We start from the raw sequence: 23,794 nt of genomic DNA, 5'->3' as shown, positions 1-23,794 counted from the left end.
GCATATACCAGACCTTGATTTAAAAGGAGCGCCATGGCGCTGACGCTCCTTGGCGCTCCTGAAAACGATCAAAGGAGCGCCTAAAATAGCGCTCCCCAACCTGTTACAGTGCGTCATAAAAATATATATAATGATAAGAATATTAACCCCGAATACAACACACAGTCATAGTCGCGCAAACGATCTTTTACCCCCGATAGGCTAGGCGCGCCTACGATCTTTGATGTTGCGAGAAAAATATCGTAAACAATTCATTCTAAATATAGTATCAGAACGTTCAATCGGTAGCTCAAAAAGACTGCCGTCAGAAGACCGTAATTTATATACAGACCTAGTTTTTTTGGTGACATGGCATGAAACGCGATACTCTCTGCTTTACCGCAACATCTCACATGGGTTTTTTTTAAACTCAGTATGACTGTGTGTGAGGGGTGGCTGCCGACGATAAACAGTAGATCGTGTACCTGGATTTTGTGTCACATGACATGAAACATAATACTCTCTCTGATCTTAATAACTGCTCACATGTTTTCCCCTCCAAATTCTGGTCGGGCCTTTTCTTATACACATGTCGCCTTTATGTTAAATCTTATAGTAATTAATATGGAATATATATTTATTTTGCATATATTTTGTTGGTGTCCTAGCCTAGGTGTCGTTTTTATAATTCGCTAACCCAAGGTAGGATTAAATAATTTATAGTGTAGGCCGCCGAAACTAGACTAGGGAGGCCTAGATAGATAGCCTCGACTCTCTCTCTCTGCGTGAGCTGAGAGGTCCACGGACCCGATGTCGTCTCGTCGGCGGATTTCCGTCCAAATTAGGATAACCGATGCGTAGGCCTAGCTAGGGTGGCTACAAAAATTGACGTCTACTATCTTTAGATAGGATTTTAATTAGCAAACAATACATTGTTTGTTTGCATTGTCCATGCTTCTAAAAGGCGATGACAATGAATGGTGTTTTACTAACCCTACGAACCACCCTACGACAACGATCGACGCGTAGATAATTATCATCATAACAATACATCGTAGACTACGTTCAGAGAACAATGACCTACGATGAATTTTACGTGCGAGAGTACCATTTCCGGCCATCTAGAGGTGTCATTTATCAAAATTCGGCTCGCCACAGGCCCAACCATGGTGGGCCTGTGGCTCGAATACTTAATCAAAATAATGGCTCTCCTCAACATATTGAGGAGAGCCATTAGGAGCTCTCCTCTTATATTTATAAATCAAGGTCTGATATACAGAGATCAGTAGAATATATAGTTTTTGTCTACTATTAGGACATATGAAAATGCTGAGGCATGCCTACCATTTTGTTACCATCATGATCATCATGATATGCCTGGGCCTAGCAATTATAAGCTCATACTCACACAATAATATGTTATTGTTACCTCTTGCACTAACTAAACGATATTACACTAGACATAACTGGAGAGAGGAAACAAAATTATATTTGATTTCTCTTCAATTCTCTTATTTTATTTTATTAATTCTATATAATAGAAGTCTGTTACATAAAATACATACTGCAGCTGCCAAACGAACGTTCGTCTGGTGTCGTCTGCTCTCAACAGGTAGGTACGGGAACTTACTTCCTCCATCATATACATATGGTAATAATACCCTGGTAAAAGCAGATGGCTTACCGGCCTAAAAACAACAAAACAAGTACCTACATTTCCATTCTAAACCAAGCTAGATTCAGGAATTCCTTTTGTACGCTTCATTTGATAAAATTTATCGGCGACAACACACAGCCTTTTAACAAATTTGAATTTTGTAAACACTTTTCTTCCAGTACGAGAGTGACCTGTTGTACAAAACTGATCAAGTGAATCCGTCGGTATGACGTCACGTACACAAAATTATGCAAATTTGGACAACAGAGGCGCGTCCTCGCTGCCGAGTACCTATTGTTTTCTTATCACCGGTTTAGACGTTAGTAACCGGGTTTAGTCAGAACGCAGGTAGATAAGAATATGGTGGCGCTATTTACTTTACTTAAGTTGTCTGCATTTTGTAAGAAAAAATATTACATAATAATTTTATTTTTTTCAACAGAACATAGTATTACCTACTTTTAAGTAGACATATGTTTTGAATAAAATTTTCTTTTTGTTTTACATACAAATAAATCAAACAGTAAAAACTTGACATAATTTATTTTCTTTTATTTAGATTTACAACTCCTGATGCAAAATAATGCTAATCATCTTCCTTCATTCAGTATGTACTAAGTCCATTATATAAATATTGACAAATAAATTTACATATTTTATATCTGGTGGGAGATTGACTGCATGTTTAATATATTTTGATGCAGATTAGAAAGTTTCTTAAGCTCCATGTAAACTATCAAACTTTATGTGACAAAAAAGTGTGATAGGCCCAAATATGATAGTGTTATGACATCATCGTGTTTAATATATGGTCACATCACATTTTTTTGTACACAAACTAGTTTTTGATAGTGTAGACAGAGCTTTAAATAGAAGATGGAAGTTTAGTTTGTTACTTATAAGATAATAAAATGTACATTCTAGCTCATGCTGGCAATAATAATAAAATAAGTAAGTCCCTATTCTGTAAATCATTGATATGCTCAACTAATAGTGTGTATCCAATGTTTAGTTCACATCCTTTGGAAACACAACTAATGTTTTAACTACAGCCAACCCCTATTCAAGGGACACCCCAATTAAGGTGAAACTTTGTTGGGTCCTTAAGGTGTCCCTTGATAGGTGTTCTACTAATACTACTCTCACAAATACAGCAACTATATAAAAATTGTAAAATACTCTATATAAACTTAAAATATAAAAGAATTAAGTTCTTATAGTTTATTTTTAACAAAATTACTACAATACAGTAGTAACATTAATAATACTGTGTACTTTATTGTAAATTAATAACCTAACTATAAAAACGAAATGCCCAAGACAATTTATTACTATCAATTAATTAATAATTAATTATTTGCTTCTTTGCCATAACCTCTTCATATATACACGTACTGTATAATATATCGGTGAGAAGACGCAGATTCGAATCCAATCAGAGGCATTTTAATAATAATAATAATATTCTGGTTTTATATAGCGCCTAATGTTGTGAAACCTCTAAGCGCTGAACATTATTACCCCAGTCAGTTTTGCATCAAACACGTATGGAAACATACTCCCATAATGGGTACCCATTTATACACCTGGGTGTGGAGAGGCAAACGTAAGTAAAGTATCTTGCCTAAGGATACAAGCAATGCGGCAGAGTTGGATTTGAACCACAATCTCACGATCAGTAGTCCAACGTCCAACACACTGCACCACACTCCCTTATCATGCAATCAGTTCATGGGACTATCCGTAATTATGTTACATGGTGTCCCATTTGTATTACCTTTGTTTAAATATATTTAGTCATATCTGCTCAGAGGGGGCGCTACCCCAAATAAAAGACCTTTTTGTATCATTTCATGTTGAATCTTAATATCACGTATTTGATAAAAAACTGTACAAATTAATTCAACATTTACTAATGGAGGGACATAAGGCCACTCAGTTAAATATGAAATTGGGCCGCAAGTGAAGCCAGATGAGCTCATCATCAAATAAAGTGGGTCTGTCCTTTGAATTGATGCATATAGTGAAGGCAACATACTATTATACAGTCTCATTATACCAAAATCATTAACTAAAATAGTTTTAATCAGAATGAGATGTATAAGTATTAAATATTAGTACTGTACCTTTATAAATAATACTTGAGACTGTCTTAACATAGTCATATAAATAACTTTGTTAAATTATTCTTTCTTTTTCATATACCTGTAGCATAATATATTGTATAATCAAATAATATTGCAAACATCAGAGAGGAATGACATAGGTGGAAGCCAGGAGGGATCCACCTGAGCTGGGCACTTGTGAATTTTGGCTACTTAAATATAAACAAGTTTGTATAATTTTTAGGGCCCCTTACACCCACTCATTACCTCCAACCAATCCTACACTGATGAGAATTCAAGGGTTAAACAAAACACTAAGTGGTCCATGTTAAGTTATGGAGTCAGAAAAAACAAACAATTTTAAGATAAAAATGTGCAGATATACCTAATCCCCAGTTTTCTGTAATTGTAAGTAGATATTGTATGCATGAGTCTATTACTATAGCACCCTCGATTTATATTTTGGCCCTGTAATAGTTTTTTACTCATGTTTCACCATTTACAAACAAGGGAATTGGGTTTAAAGAAAAATGGCGCACTTGGCTAAGGACGGATTTCAACTGTTAATACTTCATTTTGTAACGTTTCATTATGCAAGTCATAAACAACCTCTTATTTTTACGACCATGCCACTAGATTAAACGCCTTAAGCTCTGTCTACACTATCAAACTTTATGTGACAAAAAAATGTGATGTGCCCATATATAGACATATGTTCTCGCATATCACTACCATATTTGGGCACATCAAACATATTTTTTGTCAAATTAGTTTGATAGTGTAGACATAGCTTAACTCATATGTTACTGAACATGCAAAGAATAACCATTTTCTTTGACAGCTATGTGGTCTAGTGGCGAAACGAAAGGTCTCTTGTAACAACACATGACCCTTTCAGAAAATACTAAACTTGCATTTCTTTTTATTGGAAGAATACAACAAATATTTAGCTGCTCTAAACTTCATCTGGTAAGACATCTCACTCTAAAAAATCCTCAATTCTCTACTCCAGACATACAGCTCCATGAGGTAAGGTATCACCTTAAAATCTTTAAGTGCACAAGCCCATAGCCAGGGGGGTTTGTAGGAAAATACCCATTTATACCTGGAGATCAGTAGCAAAAGTGCTGGTAAATAGACCTAACAATTTTTTGGCCAATAGTCAGTCAGTTGCTTACGCATGCACTAGCCCTTTTTGTGGACAATATTGTGGCCAATACTACCTACTGTAGCCAGCAGACAAATTACGTTTATCTATTAGGCTAGGCCTAAATATATCTTTTTCTCCAGTTGCTTATGCTTGCTCTGGCCCTGCACTGTAAAAATCTTGACTTGAGCTCAACAAATGGTTCTGCTCCCTACTATCAGGTTAGATGTATCACCTGGTGTAAAGCTAAAGTTTTCAATCAATGGTTTTGCAGTATAGATCTTTGGATAAACAAAAGACGTTCTCTAATTGTCCTCATTGATAAACATTGCAACTTTTCATGATCAAACATTGGTGTAATAGCTATAATCCACCAAATCCAATCCGGTCCATCTGATAATCCTTGCAGACTCTCAGGAAGTGCAGGCATGGTTCCGTAGTGTTCAATAACCTGTGACCTGAATCTTGACCTCTGCCTGTTGAACCAATCTGCAGCTTGTTCATAAATTGACTGTTGTAATTCAGTTACCTCATCAATTTCATCATCTAAAAAAGAGCAAATATTATTTTTATATAAATTGCAGGTGAAGCCAAATTCAAACACACTCTTACTAAAACAGATTCATTCTCCTTATTCCAAATCCTAAAACGAATAATGCATGTACCGTATGCATAGAGTGGAGTTGACACAAAACAACTCCACTCTTGTAAGCCAATATTCATTCAAGCATTTTCTAAGTAAAATTTTAATTGTAAGTAAATGATTTTTCAAAACGCATATTTTTATTAGAACACAAAGTCCAAGATCAAAAGAACTAGTTTGATAAAACATTTTTATTACTTAGGCTACTTAACTATATTGATGTTTTAACAAAAAGACGAATCACTGAATATGCCATTATTTTCGAGTACAGTGTGTATTTAGTTGTGTATTATCACCGATCTCTGTGGTACTGATTGAGACGATGCAATTTTTCGCAGTAAATGAAGTTGGGTAGTTAAGTAGTTCAATTTTAATAAACATTGTGTGCTGAGCTAGCAGCTTAATAGCAAACCTTGTAGCTCTTCATCTTTGATAAACTGCACCTTTCCTGTATTGTATCCATCTCGCATACTTCTTGAGATAACTTTAAACCTGCGCATTCCAATTGTTTTAATCGCAGACCTCCCATCACATAATACCAGTACTTCTTGTATTTCTAGCATACAGCCATACTCTGAAAATCTATAAAACACAATCAGAATATTGTTCAAAATGATTTTTCATGTATAGTGCATGTTCAGGCTTAAGCTATGTTTACACTATCAAGATTTATGTGGTGTGACCATATATGGACACGATGATGTCATAACACTACCATATTTGGGCATATCACTACCATATTTGAGAAAACACACACAGTACTACATGTTTATTATCATTATTATTTCAGTGCTGCCCTCTATAGCCACATTCCCTTTTAATTCAACGTGCACACCACTTCAATTACTCACCCATTTCCTTGTATTGGTATACACATTCCAAACTGCTTGGATCCCGACTCAACACATTTCCGCATCATTAATTTGTAGCGGGGTTCAAATATGTACAATGGACAAGGTATTGAGGGAAGGGAAATCGTACATATAAATATCGGAATCACAGTTTCCTTCTCTTCGCGGCTACAGGCACTGTAAAAAATGAACAAAAGAATAAGCCTTTATTTTATCTTGATGTCTTTTGTATCATGTAGAATTTTGAAGCTCACACATACTTAGAAGCAGTAGAAAAAAGAGCAATTTCAAATTTGAATATTCATTACCCACGGAATTCTGTCAACTCTTTTACATATGTCTCTTCACGTTCTTGAACATCCTTTTCAAAGTACTGCTTCAGAATTTTTGTTACTAATATGTTAACAGACAGATTCTTTTCAGCTAAAAACTGTAAAAACAAGTGCTAATTTTTAGTTTTGTATTTGGTTGTCTCAGACTCTATGACTACATAGATTTTGAGTTTCCTTGCCACAGATGGTGACGAAACACATCTAGACTATATTCTATCTAGTCCATAGATTCATTTGAAAAATAAGGTTTTCCCAAACTATAAACATTCCTAGCCTCAGACCAAGCACTGTAAACGCAACTTTACACAGACGAGCGATAACGGTAAGCGGGGGAAAAAGCGCGTAGCTTGTCCCATGTAGGATCTGTATCTATCCTGAGTGGGAACCACCCATCCACTCCACATTTTGTGTAAATGTTCATAAGGAATAACATAGATTCTATATTTTTATTACCGTCACCACTCGTCTGTATAAATTGGCCTTTAGTAGTGAATCATCGATGTATGCCAATTGTTTCTACATTCTTTACCTCAGTTAAAGAGTCTTTACACAAAGGACATTGTGGTTTATGATCCAGACATCGATTTAGACACCCTTTGCAGAACGTGTGACCACAAGGCGTTGTAACTGGTTCATGGAGAAGACGAAAGCACAGTATACAATCATAGTCGCTATGATTCAAAAGATTGTCTGGGACCACGTTCTGTTCACCTCTAAGGCTTGTTTCTAAATGAAAGAAAGACAACTAGCATCATTTTAACAGGGTTCATTTGAGCATACAGATAACATAAACAGTAGAATACTCATTCTAATGATATAGCAATTAAAACAATCAAATCTAGGCATTTACGCAGCGACGTTTTGACGCGAAGTTTTGTTGTAATCACAAGTGGGAACCGACGACGCAACATTGCTGCAAACATTGCTACAGGAAATCAAATCTGATTGATTTCACGCAACAACGCAAGGCAAAAGAATAATGGAAAATTTAGTACAGCGTATACTCATACGTGGGATTAACCAGGTCAAAGGCATGCTAACATTGACAGGCAACAAGCAGGTTTGATTTCACGCAGACGGGGGCAAACACAATTATTGGAAGGGCATTTGCTTATGTTGCGTTATGTTGCGTCGCTAGTGGGAACCAAGCTTTACAATTAAATATAATTAAGTATAATAAATCAAATACTCACTAGATGATTTCATTTTGACTGATATCGTTGGTGATGACAAATTCCCAATTATTGGTTCAGAATGTCTACGTTTTCGTTGTGTGTACACTTTACAGAGTTCATCAGTATCTAGAAATTACAGTTCAAACAAGAAATGAGTTTTATAGATCTTCTGACATTTAGATGAAGCAGTACCAGTAGAACCCCTTTAGAGAGGACACTCTTATTAAAGCTTGGTTCCCACTAGAACGTAACGCAAGGACGTAAACGCAACGCAAGCGTTTTAACCAATGACAAGCGAAGTTATAGACAGTTAGCAATCACAAGCGAATAAGCCATCGCTTGTGATTGGTCAATTCACTTGCGTTGCATTACGTCCTTGTGTTGCGTCGCTAGTGGGAACCACGCTTGAGGACACTTTACTGCAAAACAAACGTAGACACAGCATCAACTCGTTATAACAAGATAACAACTCCTGATTATTATACTTCCGATCGAGCAAAACTAAGATAAATATTGTAAATGCAAGTTTCATTAATTGTAAGCATGATTATAGTTAACATATGGTAAATCAGTTGCTTATACATATTCAAGTTAAGCTTAGTACTTCCAAAATAAGAACATAACAACAGAACTCTCAAACAAAACTGTAACATAGCGAGAGCCTGAAACACAACGAACAAAAGACCCGCTCTGCTTACGCACGGTCTTTTATCACACAGTGTCACCTGTATTCCAATTACAGAATGACTACGCAGCGCCCTCAATACACAATTAATCCAATTCATCACATTATGTTTGTTGTTACCACTATTCAGGTGACACCTCTATTAAGGGGACACTTTTTTTGGGTCTTGAAGCTGTCCCCTGCATATGTTTTAACACTACAGCTCCTATTAAGGGGACACTTTGCTGGGTCCTGAAGGTATAAACAGATCTTCAAAACTTATATTAGGCCTGGCTTGAAATTGTTGCAACAGTTTTTCACATTAACACAGTGGTTCACAAAGCTTTTAGTTATGCACCAAATATGGTAGTGATATGTACCAAATATGGTAGTGATATGCCCAAATATGGTAGTGATATGCCCAAATATGGTAGTGATATGCCCAAATATGGTACAGTAGTGATATGAAGAACAAAGATGCAGCTGTGCAAAATTACTAGCACTACCAGTGCTACTATCAAGAAAATTTAGTATGACCATAAAACTATTTCATTACATTGCCAATTTGTTTTATCGTTTATATCTCCAATTTGACAAAACTTACTGGTATCAAATATATAGAAATCATGTCAATGCATTTTGCATTCACAGTAATAGCATAAATTTTTTTAAACAGTGCTTTAAGCTCTGCCTACACTAACTAGCTTGACAAAAAAAGTGTGATGTGCCCAAATATGGTAGTGATATGGTAGTGATATGCCCACATATGACCATGACATCATCATGTTCATATGGGTACATCACATTTTTTTGTCACCTAAAGTTTAAACAAAAAACTTCTTATCAACAACTTCTTTTTACTCGGGGTACCCGAGTCTAGGACTTACTCATCTTCTCTTCGTCCATCTGGACACTATTGAGTAAAAAGTGCGATTTTTAAAGTACTACTCCTCCCTTATTAGTTGTAGTATTGAGCTGGGATTTGGCATGAATATACTACAGGGACATGTCCTCAAATCTATAGAGCCGGATTTTTAAATTTCAAACCGGATGCAGCCATATGAAGTCTCGAAGATGGTACCATATAGCCGTATTTGGTAGGTTATTGATGTGTATGTGACGTCACATCCCGTCTTATGACGTCATTACAGCTTCTTTTGCTGTACCCCGAGTATCGCACATTCGTGCTTTTTTGTTAATTAATTTGTTTAATTAAGAAGCCACAATGTGTGACACACACCACAGCGTTATGTAGTTATATGCGGCTTCTTGGCGTAGTGGTTATCACGCTTGCTTAACAAGCAGAAGGTACCTGGTTCGAGCCCGGGGGCGAAACCTTTTTTTTAAAAACTTTATGGTGAAAAGTACTGTATACGAAATATGATAATTATACACAGTATATCTTATTTTTATTATTTTTTTAAATACTTATTTTGTGTAATCGGTAATTATCACTTTTACACATGTTTATTTTGCTTTGTGCTTATTACCATATTTATTTGTAATTTAAATGGATTAAAAAACTTTGGGTAACCCACATATTTAGTGTAAGAGGTTTCGTAGTGTAGTGGTTGTCAAGTCTGCTTATCACGCAGAAGGTCCCGGTTCGAGCCCTGGCAAAACCTATTTTTCTTTAACTTTATGGTGAAATATACTGTATACGTAATATGATATAGAGTATATCTCGTTTTATTACTCGGGGTACCTGAGTCTAGGACTTTCTCATCTTTTCCTCTTCTTCTTCCATCCGGACACTATTGAGCAAAAAGTGCGATTTATAAAGTATTACTCCTCCCTTATCTTTGTAGTATTGAGCTCGGATTTAGCATGAATATACTACAGGGACATGTCCTCTAAGCTATAGAGCCGGATTTTTAAATTTCAAACCGGATGCAGCCATATTCACGTCTCGAAGATGGTACCGTATAGCCGTATTTGATAGCGCGGTTATTGATGTGTATGTGACGTTACATCCGGTCTTATGACGTCATTACAGCTTCTTTCGCTGTACCCGAGTATTGCACATTCGTGCTTGTTAACTTAAGGAATGGGCTTGGACATCTGAGAAAAATATTTTGTTTAGGTTATTTTGACTAATTGAAAAAAGCTTATTGACTATAAAATGTGTCCTGAGCGATAACAAATTTCCCTCTGGTACTCATAAAACTATTTAGAAGATTTAAGATAAAAACACTCTACTGTAGGCCCTACCTTTATTTTTTGTGAATTCAATTGTTTCACTTGCTGCTTCACAAGCTACTCCTTTTTCCTCAGAGGTCTATAAAATAAATTTCAAATTCATGATCAATTAGCCGCACTGAAAGTGTCACATATGTAGATCCTGGGCAGCCAATTACCACACAAAATAGGTTAAGCTCGGCACCTAAATCCACCTTAAAAAATAGGTAGGCCTAGCTAAGAGACTGGCCTAGAGTAATCAAATGAATGTGTTTTCTTTTCTTAAGCTCTGCCTACACTATCACACTAGTTTGACAAAAAAAGTGTGATGTGCCAAAATATGGTAGTGATATGCTTAAATGTGGTAGTGATATGACATCATCATGTCCATATATGGGCACATCACATTTTGTTGTCACAAAGTTTGATAGTGTAGACAGAGCTTTAGACTAGCTAGGGCCCTAGGCTAGTTAATTATTAGGCCTACTTTGCTGGATCTTTATTCATTGATATATGCCTATATGGAAGAGTGAGTAGGTAGCACTCAAAGCTGCTGTAGGATGATTCATTACAGACTTTGTTTTAGGTTTGTGAGCTTTAGTGGCTCGTCAGTTCCAGAAGGAAAACTGGAACTAGGATGTTAACCAAATGGCTAGTATGCAAACCCAAAACCAATAAAAAAAACATGCCATTGCAATAAAATATGTTTTACCTGAGAAATATCTTCAGAAGAAATGAAATTCTTAAATTCGGTACTTGATAGACAATCCACTTGGTGTAAACTCATTGAAATCGCTAACGAAAGGTCATCAAATCCGTGCGATGCAATTGGAGAGGCAGTACATGCGTAGACCTTGCTTTCAATCTCTTTATTTATTGTTTCTGAACAAGTCAAGCCTTCTGATGCTGGAATTGGTTTTAGTATGTTCTGAAATACCTTTAAAAATCATATATTAATATAATAATTATACAATTAATAATAATCATTCATTGTTTTGAGAATTATTATGTTGAAATTGAATAAGATCTCCCTCTCACTCCTCACCACTATCAAACTTTGTGACAAAAAAATGTTATGTGCCCATATGTGGACATGATGATGTCATATCACTACCGTATTTGGGCATATCACTACCATATTTGGGCATATCACTACCATATTTGGGCATATCACTACAATATTTGGTTACAACATTTTGTCAAATTCGACAATTTTTGCATTTGGAAATTGATAACTTTTACAGATACTCTCTCATTTTATAATAATCTATTGTACTTTTTCTTTTTTTATTTAGTTCTGAAAAGAAAAAGATTTTTGGCCTACCAACCATTGAATTCTCAAAAAAAATCCTAAATTGAAACAATCAGTGGCCATTCTTTGCCATTGCTGTGAATAGTTGTCTACAGCTCTGTCTGACATTATCAAACTTTATGTGACAAAAATGTGATGTGCCCATATCACTACCATATTTAAGCATTCAATTTAAGCATTCACTACAATATTTGGGCACATCACATTTTTTTGTAACATAAAGTTTGATAGTTTAGACAGAACTTAATCTACATCCTGACGTATGGGGTGTCTTACCCAATGAAAAACCATGTTACAGAGAAAATCAATTGCTCATCCTTTTTATATATACTTGACAGTACAAATACAGTACTACATTCTAGAGATACTTTGAAATAAAATCTATATTATGATATCATACTGTACAGTATATCGATAATGTTATTTATAGTAACTATGAATTTCCATTGAATTAAACACATTACCGAGAAAACACATTAATGTCAGACATAATTAAACTTGCCTGACAATTAAAATTAATGTAAACATAAAGGACAACAAACTTTTTATAAATGAGTATACATCTAATGTAAAATATTGAATCAGCCAAAAATTAAGATTGGATTGAGGGCAAATAAGCCTTAAAAGACATGTCAACAAATACCCAACGATACCCCAATCTTGGCTATCAATATATGTATAATATTTTACTGGTAGGCCTTAGTGTTAAATTGTGCAATTATCACTGCAGGTTTTACGGATAGGAAATATTGTATATTTTTTCTATTATTACTGTTGATGACTTACTGCATGATATTATGTTAACCAAGGGGGGGGGGGGGGGAGGGAAAGTGGGTGGGGGAAGGGGTGGGGGATGATTTAATTCAAACATTAACATATTGTATGAATGCTTCAGTGATGTGGCACTTTGAAATTGTGTTTGTTAGTTTTTCATTTATCTATTTTTGAATATCTCAAAGCAAACATAATCTCTGTATATTTTAATGCAAATGACAATAAATTGAAATAATCTTTTATGTTCTTTTCCCAGAAACATATTTAATACCCTTTATATCTTTTATGTTTAAAAACTATTTGGTACTGTACACATAATTTTAATAAATCTTGCTATATTAAACAATACACTATGGTTGTTTTCCTCCTGTAATAAGTTATATAACTGTGTCATTGTGCCTGATTGTTGTAATAGATCCAAATGACCTCTTGTGACCCTGATACAGTAGGTTATATAATTTTAATTCAATAGTAATTTAACAAATGAATATCAATAGTGATGGATATCTTTGGGATTTAATTTGAGGTTGAATGTACAAGGCCACATTAAATAAAGTAGTTGGTCCCCACCTTATACACATTCCCCCCCCCCCCCCCACTTAAAAAAAAGAAAGAAATACAGTAGTCATTTGATTTAACATAAAAATTGCAGTTATTGATTATATAATGTAGTTTATATAATTTATACATCATTTTAATTTGATATTTTCTTACATACAGTAGTCCTATTAATACCTAATGTCTCTCACCTCATCCAAATAAAAATGTAATTATTTTGTTAAAAACTATCTTCTCAAATGGCCAATTAATTTTCAATGACATTTTATTTGAAATCCTTTTTAAAGATTTCTATCATTATACCATGAATGTTATTATTAGTTATATTCAAATTGTTTTATTCTGAGTGTGTAATATGATCAGCTTTGGCTAGATGGATCATCAGTTGAAATAAATAAATAAATCATGAATCATTTTTTAATCTCCTAAACTTTTCACATGCATTTTGCACTATCAAAATTAATTAAATAAATTAGTTTACATAAATTGACCTTTACTTTTGATGAACAATTATGAAATTGCTCTGTTTTTAAATCTAATTAGTAGAACTTTCAAAAGATAAAAGGTTAGTAGACTATTAAATCAAACCATCCTTGATACAGATTTTATGTTCCACTTATGTACTAAATCACTGTTCATACGCAGAGCTTATGTAACTCCATTACATTGGTTATGTAAAAGTGCCATATTGGTTGAAAACAGTTGCCTAAGGGGTAAACTGTATACTTTCAGGTTTTCTCCAACTGTCAATATTGGCACGAAAAATGAGCGTAGTGTTCAATCATCTTTCGTTATCGAAGTGAACATTTTTTCTGCACACGCTCAGAAACATATAAACAGAAATACCGTACTATGTGACACAAAAAAAAACCATGTGAACTGTTTAATTTACTACAGTAAGTTTTGATCATGACCACAGTACTGAAAATAATTATAGCAAGTTGAGACGACTATTATCTTGCAATTATACAGTATTTCACGTTACAATAATAAATCTATTAAAACCCTTAAAAGCTTATTAAACCGCGGAATATTCTATTTAGAAATATAATTTTTAGAAAGACCGCATTTCTCCTAAATTTGTGATCCCAAATAATCATTTAATGTTGTGGCTGGTCGTTGACAAAAAATGTAATAACATTACCCAAAATGCAATGCGATGAGGTGATCAAACCATGAAGATACTACAGCTGTTAATCAAATAACTGTTATTTTGCACTGCAGTTAAAAGGTGCATAGCGATGACCTGTTAAAAGTCCGTTCTAACCCCACTTGGGTGTTTTAACAGTTATTTTCACACTGCTACAGTATTTAAGCGCTTACTGAAAACTGTTTCTGCTGCTAAGAAATTTGGGGTTATTTTCTTGCAGCGGAATAAGAAGACACATCAAAGTGTCCCTTTAATAGGAGTTAAACGAAAGGGTTCTATTGTAGGATTATATATATATATATTTATATAACACAAACAATAGCTTTTTTACACTGTAATCATGTATACTTCAATATCACTTATATAACTGTTTAACCTTTCAATAAACAATTATATAAGTATTGAAAGTTAAAAGCGGTTATGTGATTAACTGTTTCTTTAACATGATTGGACCGACTGGGTTTTTTTTATATTAAAGCATGATTGGCCAATTTGTGTATAATTTTGTTACAGACTGTAGTATCAGATATTAACTGGCTGTTTCTTCAACAACATTAGACAGTTCTTAAATATGATTGGTTACTGTAATGAAGCATGATTGGATGTTTTGTGACCATAAAAGTAAGTTATATAAGTTTATAATCTACTGTACAACTTCCAGTGCACTTGGGACAATAAATCAAAAATGTTCAAGAACATTTGTTCGATGGCACTGTAGGCCTATGCTGTCTTTTTATTCTTATTATTTTATTCAATTTTTAGGCAAATTGCCAAGGATAACCACAAGTGAACTCAATCACTATCCTTCTCTCAAAGGTGGCTCTCCTGTTCACACGACAAACATATACACAAGATGCTCTACATAAACCAATATTACAAGTCTTTGGGAGTGGAGTTGCAAATTGTCATGAGAAAAAATCCTGACATATGACAGGACTTGAACCCAGGACTCTTAGAATGGTAGCAAAGCATCATAACCACTAAACCACTCACTGTCATAACAAAGCATTAAATAAAGCGGCGTAATGAAGCGTAAATGAGCGAACACTGGTCCCAATGTAACTATCCAGCATTGGATGGGCCCCTTATAATTGCTAAACCATGGGCCTGAGTATCTAAGGCCAAATAATGTGTAATAATATATAGATGTTTCTATGAGATGTTCTTCTATACTATTAACTATTTTTTCAACATTCTCAAAATGGTGAATGTGATATTTAACAGATTCATCTCAATGTTTTAGTACGTTGCTTAAATAAAAAAATTAATAATTTGAAGGTGTAAATTTATTTTTTTTTAAATCAACTTATTAGAATTTTTTTTTTACACTAATACTGTATATTAAGATTTCATTTGACAAATAGTGAGTTGACTGACGAATTAATGTTTAATTAACTTTAAATAATTATTCTCGCATTATCCAAAAATTTACAAATTTAAGAAATCATCAGTGTATACAAACCAAATTAAATATTACTTTTTAACAATATTTATTAAAAAAATTTAATATAGGTTTTAATATGAATATCGTCGACGTCACAACACAAATTTGCTTTTGTCTCAAACATTTGTAATTATCATAGAAAATGACCTTTAGTCAAAATTAGCCACTTGGACAAATATTTGATCAGACAAAAACTCATTTTTATGGTTCATCCTCAAACAAAGAGCATTTCATCTTCAAATATCTCTTCTTTGTCCTTATTTTTCTTTGCTAATCTGTTTTCAACTATTAAGGGTCACCTTCGGGACCCAACAGTGTCCGCTTATAGGGGTACACATCACTTTAAAGATCTGGATAGTACAGATGTTATTATAATAACTTTATTTGAAAATGGAAAACTTGATCACTACTATAGTTTTTAAAAGGGCCGTTTCAGTATACACAACTATTTACAAACAACAAACAATTAAAAAGAGAAAAAAAAGTAAAATGAACATTGTAACTAAAACGATAGTGCTGAAGTACATGAAAAGGAGTTGGGTAGTTGAGTGGTTAGGACACTTGACTGTCATACAGAGAGACCTCATTTCCCGACAACTCCAAGTCTACTCAGCTGTAAATGAGTACCTGGTTGATAAGGCGGCGTGGAAAGGATCTGGCCACCCTACCACATAATGCCAAGGCTTAGGATCTGGCCACCCTATCAATAATGCCAAGGCTTAGGATCTGGCCACCCTATCAATAATGCCAAGGCTTAGGATCTGGCCACCCTATCAATAATGCCAAGGCTTAAGTAAAATGAGCTCAAAACAGCTCATTACCCTTCATGCTCAGAATTGAATACGGGACCTTTACCTTTACTGTGCCTTTATATGAACATTATTTTCCGTTTCTTACCTTAGCTAGAATTTTGGTTGCACTTGAGAGGTCAGAATCCAACGACAGACATTGAAGAAACGACAACAGCGCGTCTTTGTATTTTCCTGCCAGCATCATTGCATATCCTCGTCTAAAGCATGACTACCAAATAAAAGAAAAATTTTGTATTTAAAGATCTGAATATGACAATGCAAAGATATAATATTTCCTGTATGTGGGTTAAGTTTAGATGCTTGTGTTTGCAAACATAACGCAAAAATGTATTGTAGATGGAGAAGTATCCTATACAGTAACAATACATCGTAGGCTACGAACAATACATCGTAGGAGAGAACAATGACCTACGATCTACCTACGCGTAGGCTACGAAAGTCTACACGTAGATACGAAGCAGTAATTTCTTTCTGTACTGTATATTTAAGCTTAGAGTTTGCGACTTTCTTTTTTTTCTTTTTCTGTTTGTACGTTTGTTGATAGGGATGAATGTTTTTTTGCGAAATAAAAGAAATTGAATTGAATTCACTTTTGTTAGGCCTTGGGTAAACCAGCACTGGGTGTTGACACCCTCGTCCCCTTCACACCAATTTCCAAATCCTGGATCCCCCACTGAACTTAACTCTAAACAATTTTGTATCAAGAACTACTAAATACAAACCACATAAAACACATTATTTTGTCCGTACCATTGGCCACATGGGGTGAAGGTGACATGTTTCGTCCTCTTGTTTCACAGCATCTTCAAAATATTCTTTTGCGCTTTCAATTGACATATTAAGATTGTTTAGAGGTACTAAAAAACACAAAAAGAAACTTAAAACAATCCCGCGCTATGGTAATTGTGAAAAAGGACACAAGTATATGACACACAATGCCATGAGGTTATGTTTAATAAACAGAGATCACCACATTGGATTATCAGGTAATTATTTTTCTGATCCAATAATTGATATATATAAACTTTATTTCTTCAGGAGACTGATGTACAGTAAAACTCATTCAATCAACATTGATTGTTTTTAAACAAGTTTGTGATAGTACACAATAATCCAACAGCATATAAATACAAAAATATAGAAGAAAAAAATTTTGAAATTAAAAAGAAAAATTACAGCAGAATCCCTTCCATCTGACACCTCTATTTAGGGGACACAATACCGGGACTTCCCGTGTAAACAGGAACCCCTATCCAAGTGTCTCTTTTATAGGTAAAGAATGACCAATGGTAACTATTACGTGAAATTAAAATGGCCTAGATTGAACAACAAAATGTGTTTTCCAGGACAATACTGACTGTACTTTAATAATCCCCCACCCCCCCCCCCCCCCCCCCCACCTTAAATTTTGAAAAAAATAACAATGCAAAAAAATTGGGTTAATTGCAGAACTTCATTTTACCATTTTTAGGCTAAGAGTCCCATCCCCATCTATTTTAAAATTCTGGATCTGCAGCTGCATACCATACATTAAAAAACTTCAAAACAAAAAAGTGCTGTAGTGCGACAATTTTAACGAAGGCTTTTGCTAATATGATGTGTAAAGGCTACTTTTAGTTATAAAACAACTGACCAGCCAATGTCACTATCATACAAAACAAACTGCAGTTATCTGTCTATTTGTTCATCTTTATGTACATTGCCTATTTATATTCAAAGCTTATATAAAATATTTGATAACAAGATAATGATCATGAAAATACTATGCAACTTCAGGTTTCCACTTGGACACAAAGCAATGATGGCAGTTAGAGTTGTTGTACTTTCAATCTCCATCCCCTCACATGATAAAGTGCTATTGTCCCATTATACTCAAAGTCTTGAAACCTTCAGGGACAGTTTTTTATAAAGCACTGTTTTGCTAAATGCACTACCCATCATTTAATAGTTTGACTAAAAAAATAGCTCACCCCTAAATATGTTATGGCAGGCACTGTACCTGAGGGTTTCAAAATGTATATTTTTATTGGTCTGTTTCTTTCTCTTTTTGTTATTCTTTTTCTCGTTTTTCCGTATTTGTATCGTTTTAAGTGTTAGGGCCTCATGCATGTCAGCCTCGGCTGTTTAAACAAAGTTTTAAAAAATAAATAAAAATTGCCCATTGAGGACTTATGTTTATAAAACATTTTTTGCAATGAAATTCAAATGACAATTTAAATTAAGGATGATAATGGTAAAAAAGTTTTCTATGCTTTATAATAATTCACTCTTGTTTGAAAAAAAAATGAATAATTAAATTAAAACTTACCGAATTCCATAGCTTTAGAATAGAATTTGATTGCCTCAGCATAGTTTTTCTCATTAAACATAGAATTTCCTTGAGTTCGAAACTTAGAAGCTTTGTACGCAAAAGGAAAATACTTTTGTAGTTGTCCACATAATAAAACATCCAATTTGATTGGATACTTATCCTCCTGATGAGATTGCTTACAGACTTTACAAAGTCTTTCATTTTGTTCAAGAAAGCAAGTCTTACAAAAGGTATGACCACAAATCAGAGTTGTCGGTTCATAAAGAATATTATGACAAAATAGACAGCAAAACATGTTTGATCTTTAACAGCACAAATTACTAAAAGTATACCAATACCAGGTTAAACCATACAGGTGAATAATAGTAAACCATCTCCGCCAAAACAATTAAAAACTGGTCGCCGTATGCCTTGACGAATCACAGTGCGTTTTCAGTATACTTCGGAAATCTCAAACGCTAGGCTGGCCGTAGTAGTAAGTTCACAGCTCACTGAATGAACAGGCAAGCCGTATTAGCCGCCGGTTTGATTATGTATGCCTAGAGTATATTAAAATGGTAATATTACGTAAAACTGACAGTATTAACTCTGTATCCCATCGACAATTTTAACAACTAAACGTATAAATAAATGTCAGTGTATTATGAAGCCTACGACGTCAAAGTTATGTAACTTGTATTATGCGGAAGCGATAACGAGGGGGGGATGTGGCGAAATCCCGCAATCCTATTGGTGGATATTTTCGTAGGCTTTATAATTAAAACAGTGAACAATGAATATTCAACGAGAACGAGCAATCAATATCGCGGTATTTATTTCCTTACGTAATATAAATCAATGGGTTATAAATACCTGGGGATAAAACGGGGATTTCCAAATTTAATGATATAAATTAGAGTGAGTGTGATCTTCTGATTAAAAATCTTCCTTTCCCCAAGGGGTATAAATTCAACGCCACACGACACACAGCAATGACGTAACAACTAACATGTTATGTAAGTTTTTTTTTTGCTGAATGCATTTATTTTATAATTCGATTCTGAGTATAATAAAAAACAGTACAAAAAATGCATTTCAATCTTGCATAATAAATAATAATTGTCTTTTTTTAAATAGATAATATTTTTAATTGAATACGGTAATTAATACACAGCACAAGACAATTTATTATTTACCTTTGCTTTGTAGGCCTGGAAGATGACTGGTGGAAATTGATTTAACTGGCCATATGGCTTTTTCGTAAGAGCGATATGGGATCGTCATGTTCTGTTTTACGGGAGCTATAAAAAAGATCCATAGTAATGTATTTATTTATATGATTTTCCATCTAACCTTGGTTCCCGCAACACGATAGATACATTTGCAAGATTTACGTAGGCCCTAAGTTATTTTTTTTATGATGATCAGAGTTTATTAATTGAATGGTTTTGTGATAATGATGATTATATTGTTAATGTTGATTCACGTACTTTATGGCTTTGCTCCACGACGTAATCACACTTAACAAGAGTGACTTAATAATCGTCGCACTTGGTTGCATTGTTTAAGATGATTGTTCTTTATTAATAAGTCGTCACATTTAAAGTGGGAGGGAGCCTTAAGCTTGGTTCCCACTAGAACGTAACACAAGGACGTAAACGCAACGCAAGCGTTTTAACCAATGACAAGCGAAATAGACGGTTAGCAATCGCAAGCGAATAAGCCATCGCTTGTGATTGGTCAATTCACTTGCGTTGCGTTACGTCCTTGTGTTGCGTCGCTAGTGGGAACCACGCTTTAGAATGGACAAAATCCGACACAGCAGACAGTTACTAGGCCTAGTGTCCACACGTTGTCGAAGTGAAATCGAATCGCGAACATTACTGGTTCTCACCACGACGAATGAGCAAAATGTTATGTAACATTATATATTGCATAGTTAAGCTCTGTCTACACTATCACACTTTATGTGACAAAAAATGTGATGTGCCCATACATGGATATGATGGATGGATCATATCACTACCATATTTAAGCATATCACTACCATATTTGGGCACTTTTTTGTCAAACTAGTTTGATAGTGCAGACAGAGCTTTATTAGTCTCAGGAATTCATTCTATGAATTCGTCCTCTCCATGCATTAAAACGGCTCTCTTATAAAAAGCAATGCGATGCAATTCATAATGCAAATTCGCATCAAAATGCAACGTCTACACGATGGAGATATGACATATAGTTATTAAGTCATTTAACAAGATAGTTCCCGTGTTGATTATGTTGATATGCTTAATCGCTTGGCAGTTCTGCACACGGCACCAAATCCAACGCACGTTATATAACATTTTTTTTTTGTGTGCGTGTGAAATAGAGGACGACAGTCCTAAGTAGCCTAGTTTATGGCTGAGCGGTTTTGTGTTTATAGGCCGTGTTCTGTTACATAATAGAGAGATTTACTTAAAGAGAGTACAGTTCTATAAAGAAAAATATATTGTCATTTCATATACTTTTTTAGGTTTTTTATTTTATCATAATTAATTATGGGTTTCATCCTACATGTGTCTATATATAGCTACGGTCTTAATTAGCAAGGTCGCAATCGTCGCTATCCATGCCTTAATATAATCATAGAAATAATCAAACCATCAGCGGTCAAGCTTTAAATCTTCCTTTACGCTGAGCACGGATTCGGTCGTGTGGCCGAATAAAATACGTAGCCCTACGATACGTAGGCTTACCATCATTATGCTCCGGGTTCCCACTAGCACGAGACGCAAGCGCAAGCGAGTTGACCAATGGACGACAGCTCAGTGATCCATAAATTTAACCTTGATTCCCACTAGGAGCGCAACGCAAGGACGTAACGTCAACTCGTCAACTCGCTTGCGTTGCGTCTACGTCCTTGCGCTGCGTCACTAGCGGGAACCAATTTTTACTTGCGTTGCGCTTACGTCCTTGCGCTGCGTCCAAATGGAATCAAGCTTTTTGTAAACCTGAGCACTCGTCACTCACGTATGTTTTGGACGTAGTCCATTATGTGATCAGGCTTAGTTTACTGAACATAAAATTAATAATGCGATAGTACGGTATTATATATAATAGAGATTACAATAATGGATGTTTGACTAAACTGATTGGACGTTACTAATATATAACCTTCGTAAACCATTAATTTATAATCATTATATAATGTTGAAATAGCACCAGAATAAAAATCTTTGAAGAGTATTTAGGTTTATATAACGTAAAAAAAGTAAATCCGCAAAATAAAGATATTTTGATAAATGATATAAAAGACCACATGATTAGGCCAAGGCCCCTGGTAGTAGGCATGCTTCACAGTTTTCGATCGACCGAAAAATACATTAACATTAAATACAATTTTTACATACAATTGTTGTATCCAATTCTGTTGGATAACAATAGACATATATGTGTGTGTGTGGGGGGGGGGGGGGGGGGGTCGAATGCCTCATGAGTGTTTACGTTGTTACACTAATTATTAAGTATCTGTCACAAAATTAATACAAATGTTAGTAATAGTAATTTTAAGCTATGTCTACACTATCAAAAATAATAAGCAAATATGCACATGGGCACACTTTTTTGTCACAAAAAGTTTGATAGTGCAGACAGAGCTTTACAAGTTCATTAATTCATTTTGGATGCTCTGCTCCCCTTCTCAATTTAGGCCCTAATAACGTCCATAAAACCAAAAATATTTTACTATACTGTTGTAAGTAATGTATTAAATTCAATTATACATGTACATCAATTCCATTGACTGTCATGGCTTTGACAATGGGATCATTATTACTAGTTTTACTGCTATATCCATGTTAAAAATCAACCACCTATTGTTCTCCTGTTTTTATCCTTATTTTATTATCATTCGATTAGGAAATGAATATAACAATATGCAGCGTGTTTTATCGATCGTTTTGGATAAGCATAATAATATGTAGAACGATATCCTTCGAAATGATTACAGGAATGAATGAAATGTTCTATATATGTCGTTACGGACGTACCGCCGACGTCGGTAATGAATGAATCATGAAGAATTCCCATAATTGCTAAAATGTTTATTTAATGTATTTATTATTTTTAAAAAACTGCAAATGTCTTTGTCTTTAATTGTTATTTGATTGAATGAATAAATGAATGAACGAACGAACGAATGAACGCTATATTTATTTAGGAATTATAAAGTTAACCCATCACACTGAGACCAACACCCGCCATCCTCCCGAAGCTGTCTTAATAAAAGGCAGTCTTTGGTTAACATCATTATGCCGAAATACAGTTTACCGAAACACAGTTTGCCGAAATACAGTTTGCTGAAATACAGTTTGCCGAAATACAGTTTACCGAAATACATTTTGCCGAAATACATTTTGCTGAATTACATTTTGCCGAAATCCAGTTTGCCGAAATACAGTTTGCCGAAATACAGTTTGCTGAACTACACTTTGCCGAAATACAGTTTTCTGAAATACAATTTGCAAAAATAGGCCTACAGTTTGCTGAAATACAATTTGCCGAAAATACAGTTTGCTGAAATATCGTTTGCCGAAATACAATTTTCCGAAATACAGTTTGCGGGAATAGTTTGCAGAAACACAGTTTGCCGAAATACCGTTTTTCGAAATACAGTTTGCCGAAATAAAATTGTCAAACTCCAATTTATGGTCAACGTACTTCGATGAAACCCAATTAAAAC

At 34.6% G+C, this 23,794-nt stretch overlaps 2 protein-coding genes across 2 annotated transcripts in view; both read right to left on the bottom strand.

Annotated features, from left to right (window-relative positions):
• The window catches only part of LOC140048561 (uncharacterized), a 55,461-nt gene extending 53,562 nt beyond the window's left edge, over positions 1-1,899 (bottom strand). Inside the window, exon 1 of the mRNA XM_072093302.1 lies at positions 1,694-1,899. The gene's annotated coding sequence lies outside the window, so the exon portion shown is untranslated. The remainder of the gene's footprint in view (positions 1-1,693) is intronic.
• Positions 1,900-2,173: 274 nt separating this feature from the next.
• Positions 2,174-19,723, bottom strand: LOC140049089 (LON peptidase N-terminal domain and RING finger protein 1-like). The gene is made up of 11 exons (XM_072093913.1): positions 19,090-19,723; positions 17,520-17,638; positions 16,867-16,989; positions 11,444-11,668; positions 10,765-10,831; positions 7,908-8,015; positions 7,244-7,440; positions 6,691-6,812; positions 6,383-6,559; positions 5,944-6,149; positions 2,174-5,434 (listed from the first exon to the last, which is right to left on the bottom strand). Exons 1-11 carry the CDS (start codon positions 19,385-19,387, stop codon positions 5,148-5,150), a joined length of 1,929 nt encoding a protein of 642 aa, XP_071950014.1. The 5' UTR covers positions 19,388-19,723; the 3' UTR covers positions 2,174-5,147.
• Positions 19,724-23,794: the final 4,071 nt, after the last annotated feature.

Source organism: Antedon mediterranea, chromosome 5, assembly GCF_964355755.1.
Source record: "Antedon mediterranea chromosome 5, ecAntMedi1.1, whole genome shotgun sequence".
NCBI classification, from domain to species: Eukaryota; Metazoa; Echinodermata; class Crinoidea; order Comatulida; family Antedonidae; genus Antedon; species Antedon mediterranea.
The sequence above is the reverse complement of the archived record's forward strand: the minus strand, read 5'-3'. Positions and strand labels throughout refer to the sequence as shown.